Source organism: Tarenaya hassleriana, unplaced genomic scaffold, assembly GCF_000463585.1.
Source record: "Tarenaya hassleriana unplaced genomic scaffold, ASM46358v1 Cleome447, whole genome shotgun sequence".
In the NCBI taxonomy this organism is placed as follows: Eukaryota; Viridiplantae; Streptophyta; class Magnoliopsida; order Brassicales; family Cleomaceae; genus Tarenaya; species Tarenaya hassleriana.
In genome coordinates this window covers 1-7,347 of record NW_010967196.1, presented here as the reverse complement: position 1 = coordinate 7,347, position 7,347 = coordinate 1, and the positions used below count along the sequence as shown (strand labels likewise).

The 7,347-nt window shown below is 41.0% G+C and overlaps 1 protein-coding gene across 1 annotated transcript; it reads left to right on the top strand.

Moving 5' to 3' along the window:
• The first annotated feature begins 3,819 nt into the window (after window positions 1–3,819).
• LOC104825355 lies at window positions 3,820–4,701 on the top strand. Its single transcript, XM_010557677.1, has 2 exons — window positions 3,820–4,101; window positions 4,159–4,701. Exons 1-2 carry the CDS (start codon window positions 3,820–3,822, stop codon window positions 4,699–4,701), a joined length of 825 nt encoding a protein of 274 aa, XP_010555979.1.
• Window positions 4,702–7,347: the final 2,646 nt, after the last annotated feature.

The following is a 7,347-nucleotide window of genomic DNA, read 5'->3' as shown; positions in this document are numbered from 1 at the left end:
TTTTTAAAATTAAAAAAAATATTTGCGACGGATTTTTCTGTCGCAAATCCGTAGTAAACGTAGATTTTTTTATTTATTTTTAAATATTAAAAAAGATATTTGCGACAGAAAAATCTGTCGCAATTCTGTCGCAAAACTCGGGTTTTGTCCGTCGCAATTTTGCGACAGATTAACGACCGACAAACTTTTGCGACAACAATATACGGACAGAAATGATTCTGTCGCAATCTGTCGCAAATTTGTAATTGCGACAGATATTCTTGTGTAATTGCGACAGATTTTTCTATCGCAAATTTTGATGTTTCTTGTAGTGATTATGATTCGAATTTGGTCGAGAGACTGAGGAGGGTAGCAACTGGCATATGCGAGCGCTATGACCTAGCACGCCACACAATTGGCATTTACCGAGATACGGTCGTGGCGGAGGGCGAGAGGAGTAGCTGCGGGACTGGCCAAAAGATTGGTGGCGTGGTGACCGATAGGTTGACGAGGAGTGCCGAGGATTGGGAGCACGGCCATGAGGAAAGTAGCCATGGTTGGCAATGTTCGCCGAGATCGATACATCGGAAATGGTAGTCGCGGCAAGATCGACGTCATGAGTGAGTAGCTTCTCATGCAATTCAATGAAGGAGATGGTTGACTCACGAGCATCCACGACATCTTTGACAGGTTTGTATTCCTCACCAAGGCCAGCAAGGATGAGATCAATAAGTCCTCATGATCCATAGGTTTACCGAGGAGTGCTAGTTCATCAGCCTTCACTTTGAAGAAGTTCATGTAATCGTCAACGATTTTAGAGCCCTTGGTGAGGCACCAGAGTTGCTCTTTCAGTTGTTTGACATGGCCGCGACTCGAGCGCCCATATGTTTGAGCGAGAGTGGACCAAGCCGAGGCAGCAGTGGTAGCCATGGCCACTAGGGCTTGACACGACACCGAGATCAATCCAAGGAGCGCCGAAAGGACGAGACGATCTTGGCGAAACCAAGTGGTATAAGCTGGATTCGGAATGATGGCATTGTTGATGATGAGAGTTGCCAGTGGAGCATTAGGCGGATCGAGAAAAGTGTCCAAGTTATATCCTTGGAGAAGGGCGCAAAGTTGAATGCTCCAAGTAATATAATTGGAGGCGGTGAGTTTGGTGACATTGGTCACGTTCATGTTGATCAATGTGGAGGCGTCATCGGATCCGTAGGCGGCGGCGGCGATAGTGTTGTCAGGGGCGGACGTAACATTATCACGAACAGGGGTAGGGAGACCACCAGAGCTGGATGGTGTGTTCGAAGCCATGGCTGAACAGGGGATGGATGGCCGGAGGGAGCGGCGATGGTATTGCTGGCTGCTGTAAGAATGGCCGAGAGAGTTAGGTTAAGGGTAGATATGTCTTTTGACTTTTGGCTCTTATACCATAATATACTTTGAGATTTTATAAATTTGTGTTGTAATATTAACAATGCCATACGAGAGTTATATACAAGGTTGTTAACAAGAATATATATGGAAAGATTACATAGAATCAGAAAATCTTGCTAAACTCAAGAATATATCTCTATCATTAATAATTTTAAAATTGTTTAAAAGTGTCATATTGATCCTTAACGTAAATTGACCAAAATAATATTATCATAAAATCATACGTGGCGTTGAGATATCAAAATATTTTAGAATTTGGGAAAAAAATTCTACTTTTTTTAATGGGTAAAAACCAATTCTCGAAAATTCTTTGTCTGAATTAAACATATGGTTCTAACATACGATTAGAGATTGCGTATAATATGTTCGACGTAATGTTTGTAAGAGTTCTTGTTGGCGAGTGCAAGGTGATGAACGGGTGGTGATACATGAATAATTTGCAGAAACAAAAGACATTTCGATGTGATTATGCGGTTTTTATTTGTTATATTTGTGTACACACATGAGATAGCGCGTGAGTTTATTAAATTCGGTTCGGACGGATTTTGTTAAACCAAGTTTATTAAATCCGGTTCTGCATACATAATATACAATTCTGACATGTCTTGACATCTCATGTACCACGTATGATTCTATAACAATATTATTTTGGTCAACTTACTTTAAGAATTAATATGATACTTTTAAACAATTTTAAAAATTATTAAGTCACTTTTTTTTCAAATTTGGGAATAATTAGACATACTAAAAAATATAGAAATTATTTTTCTACCAAATTGCAAGTTTTAGAATTTTCATGAGTTTTTCTCTTTAAGCAAACACTATTTTTTATGCTATTAGGATATTATCTAAAATTATTTTAAATATTTCTAAAAAACATCCGAAAACGAAAAATAAATCAGACTTTTACTTTTAAATTTTCATTATAACACATATTTCTCTTCCTGAATTCAATTCATAAAAACTTGAAAATACATTTTAAGTAAATATCTTTAACAGAATAAAAGTACATATTAAAATTAACGATTGAACATTAATTGTTTTTTACATTAGTATTCTATTAGCTTTTTATATATATATATATATATATATATATATTGTTTTTTGACGTATTTTTATTTTTGAATTATTTTGATATTCCATCAGAATTTAACTAATTTATTTAAAAAAAACATATTCATCATTTTGTATTTTCATTTTCATTTTATTATATCAATCTCATATGTATATCTTATATCTAAAATTCGTTAGTGAATCTGCAATGATATATACACCGAACCGATGTTAAAAGCGAATGCAATATTTTTTTTCCCAGTTAAGTAAACAAAAAAAACAAACAAAAGAAATATTTTGTTCGACCCAACAATTCTATAGTTATTTTCTGATTTTACTGGACCACTCCGGACCGAATGACATAGATCTAACCCAAAACCGGCATCTTGCAGAGTTTTGGTAAAAAAAATCATAGAATTAAAATTTTATTTGTTCATACCTTTTTATTTATTTTTATCGTTGAAAATTACATTAGCAAATTCAATTGGAGAATGTATATATTCTTTCATATCTCAAAGGAGGGAGTGTGGGCCCCAGAATGTGGCAGATGATGTTCACGTCCGCAACTTGGGTCATGTTGACAGTTGGCTCCTGGTGCCTCGTGGTCCGTTAGGCCCACTTCATCATCAATCTAAATTTAACCCAATATTTCATGAGTTTTTTTTTTTATAAAGGCAATATTTCATTAGTTATTCAATTGAGAAACATATATAATTGTAATAGTTTTTTTTTTGGGTTGATGTGATGGTTGTATTAATGCTAACCCAAAATGTTGGTGATTACAACAGTTTAACAGCCGATTACATAGATTCATGGGATTCCATGCGCAAGTGGTACAAAAATGTCAAAAGTTTAAAATCGAGAGGACATGGCCACAAGGCCACGAAGAACAACTAAATCAAAGCGGAACCCATGTTTTTTGCGTGGAATACACGGGGCCTAAATGGTTGGCATAAACAGAATTTTGTACGCAAGTGGATTTTGGAAAGTACGTTGCGAATTGGAGAGCTTCTTGAGACTCACATTCGAGAAACAAACAAGGATAGAATAATAGCAGCTATTCCACCAAGCTGGAAATTCTACTGCAACTATGAGCATGATGACTCGGGGAGAATCTGGCTCGTCTGGGACCCATCAACTATGGTAACAATCTACAATGAAACACAGTAGACAATCACTTTTGGGGTTCTGTATCCAGAGGGGAACACGTCTTTTATGGCAACACTGGTTTATGCACACAACCAAGCACAAGACAAAAGATATCTTTGGCAGGAGTTAACTACACTCGCGGGATATCAGCCAGTCAGGAATTCACCTTGGATCATCCTAGGAGATTTCAATCAAATACTGCAGCCGATGGAGCGTTCTGACTACCCAGCGAACTTGTCACTTGGACAAGGCATGACAGATTTTGAGGCTTGTATAACACAGTCTGAGATATTCGATATCCCATACAAGGGATTTCACTTCACTTGGTGTAATAAGAGTAGCAGTCACCCGCTTGCTGTGAAATTGGACCGAGCAATGGGAAATGATTCATGGCAAGAGGCATTTCCCGATGCTTATGCTGAATTTGCTGCACCAGGCCCATATGACCATTCGCCTATTATTCTGCATATGCCATCAATAGTGACAAAGGTATGCAGACCTTTCAAGTTCTTTCATCATGTTAGTCTTCATCCTAACTTCTTGCAGGTCATTCGTGATTGTTGGAATGTCTCTGAATGGGAAGGTTCAAGGCAATTCGGACTTTGCAAAACCTTGAAAGCTTTGAAAGGACCGCTGAGAGTAATGAACAAGAACAATTTCAGTGGGATTACGCAGAGGGTAAAAGGGCTTACAGAGGAACTAAAGCTTATCCAGCAAAGGCTATTTGAAAACCCTTCCCCCGAACATGTGGCAGAAGAGCAAACCATAAGAGCAAAGTGGGTTATGTTGGTGGCAGCTGAGGAATCCTTCTTCAGGCAGAAATCACGACTGAATTGGTTGGCAATGGGCGACAAAAATACCAGGTTTTTTCATAAGGTTGTCAAGGGAAGGACGACAAAGAATCATATTTATTTCTTAGAGGATCAGGATGGTCAGAGGCTGCAATCCCCTACAGATATCAAGCGACATGCCGAGGCCTTCTTTACCAGATTAATTGGCACCCGTGACAACAGTGTAGAGGTTCCATCAGTTGAATGGTTGAGACAACTCATGCCCTATTCCTGCTCGCCAGAAGATGTTGCTGAATAATCAGAATACCAAGTGCAGATGACATTAAACAAGCTCTCTTTGGGATGGCAGACAATAAGGCTCCAGGGCCGGATGGTTACCCAAAGGAATTCTTCGTGAAGACTTGGGAACTCACAGGTAACGACCTAATCGGTGCAGTGCAGGAGTTCTTCCGAACAGGAATACTATTGGGACAGCTCAATTCAACGATAATATCACTTGTTCCGAAGAAACCGGGAGCGGTTGCACTAGCTGATTACCGCCCGATCAGCTGTTGTAACACAATATACAAGCTAATATCAGTCCTATTAGCCAGGAAGCTTAAGCTCATCTTGCAAGGAATTATTTCCCCTAACCAAGGTGCGTTCCTCAAAGGTAGATTGATGATGGAGAATATCTTGCTAGCAACTTGTTGGGGATATCTACGGGTTTCTAGCATGCGATCATGTCGATCTAGGGTTTGTTTACTAGGTTTCATGCAGCGGAAGAAAGATCTAAACCTAGTCAAACGTCACACGCAACCAAACTCGCAAAACCCGAAAGATCGTGTATATCACCGAGGGAATCGTTACTTACCTCGTTCTCGATGAGACTTGAAGATTATTTCGATCTGGGGCCTGTTCTAAATCACCTAGGACTGAAGTTACAGTCCCTCTACACGTATCCACACCGACGGGAATGATTCCAAACGATTTGGAACGAATCTGCTAGGATTAGTGAAGAAAAGGGTAACTCAAGAGACGAGATCCAATCCCGGGAAAATAGAAATCGAAGAGAACAGGTTCTCTAGGGTTCTAGGATGTTTCTCTGAGTTTTAGGTCGGCCTTAATTAAGTTTGGACGAAATCCCAAACTTAAATAAGTTTAGAAAACCCTAAAATCGAATTTTGGAAAGTTTCCCAGATCCCGGTCCGCCGGACCAGGAGCTTGGTCCGGCGGACCAAGATTAGTTCGAGGCTCACGGACCGCCTGACCTGAAGGCTTGGTCCGGCGGACCACGCGTGGTCAGCTCCGGACCAAGACCCTTCTTGGTCAGCTCAGTCCGACTCGTCTTTTCTCGGTCCGCCTGTCCCAGAGTCTAGTCCGGGGTGTTGGTTTAGTGCTCTATGATGTACTGATTATGAGCTTTGTTTGATGGACATGATGCTCTGGGATGATCATACGATATGAGAACCATGTATGATACGATGTATTTATTGGATGAATACATTATTTATTTATTATTTATTTTGCATATTTGATAAATAATGATTATCCATGGATCGTAATGTACGATCCTAAATTCCTTAGTCGTTTGTCATTGTGGGAACAATGATGAAATAAGACTAACATGAGGCGTGATGGATGATCATAATGATGATCATGTGTATTGGATACGGATCACGGTCATGAGTACTTGTTTGGAACAAGTGACTGGATGACTCGTGTGAGATGTCGATTGGATTTAATCCATGACTTGAATCTCACTTGATGGTTCGCCTTAGATCCTCAGACCTGAGATATCTATTGTATCCATCATGACGAGCAATGTACTTTGACTGCGTCAAACGTCATCTTTAACCGGATGACTATAAAGGCGTGGCTCGGGTACATTACGAATCATGTATTGGATAGTAGATAGTCAAGATGGAACTTTGTCCCTCTCGAAAGAGAGAGATATCGCTTGGGCCCGTCGTAGGAGTAGGACTGTAGAAATGTGCGGCCGCACCATAGATGAATGTCATCTATCTCTTACAGTCTACTCGGGGTACGACAAAGCATTCGAACTATGAGTTCGGTTATGATATCGTGAGACAAAGAGGATCATCGTTGGAGCTATCTCTGGCTTTTCGGTTAGATCACATCTAACTCTTTCCGATACGGGTAATCATAATGTCTTGCTAGAGACCGCTTATGATTTGTAAAGCGAGATTGGATCTCGTGTTTACTGCCGTATTCGGAGGAGCCTAAAGGGTCACACACATATGGGATGGACGTGTATGAACGGGATCAAACAGACGAGAAAAATCAGATTTTTATTCGTTTTTGAGGTCTGGTCCGGAGCTGACCAAGAGTTGGTCGGCCGGACCAGACGGACGGGAGAAACGGGCGGAGTGGGCGAAAAACACTGTCTGGTCCGGAGCTGACCAGAACTGGTCAGCCGGACCAGACTGTGTTAAATAAGCGACGCACGTTTTTCGTTCGGAGTTTGTCTGGTCCGGCGGACCAAAACCTTGGTCCGGCGGACCAGGAAGTCAGGCGGACTTAATCCTTCGGTCCGGAGCTCGTTTGGTCCGGCGGACCAAGATTCTGGTCCGCCGGATCGCGGACTGTCGGCAAAGAGCTGGTCACGTGTTCCTGGTCCGGCTGACCAAGAGTTGGTCAGCCCCGGACCAAGACACTGACAAATCCGAAAACACGTTTTCTCGCCCTTTTCTTGGTGGAAACAGGTGGGGAACGCGTGAGTTTGATTAGTCTCGACTCCTCTGACCTTTGGAAGGTTAGAGAGACACAGAAAAACTCTCCCAAGAGATAGAGAGATCAAGAAGGTGTTCTTGAACTCCATACACAAGAGAATTGTTCTCTTGAGCTCTAGCAAGCTTGATTCCAAGTGTTGGAATCCATTCCAAGGTGTGGACTGCTCAAGAGGGTGTTGGCTCATTCAACACCTAGGCTGTGATCAACTAAC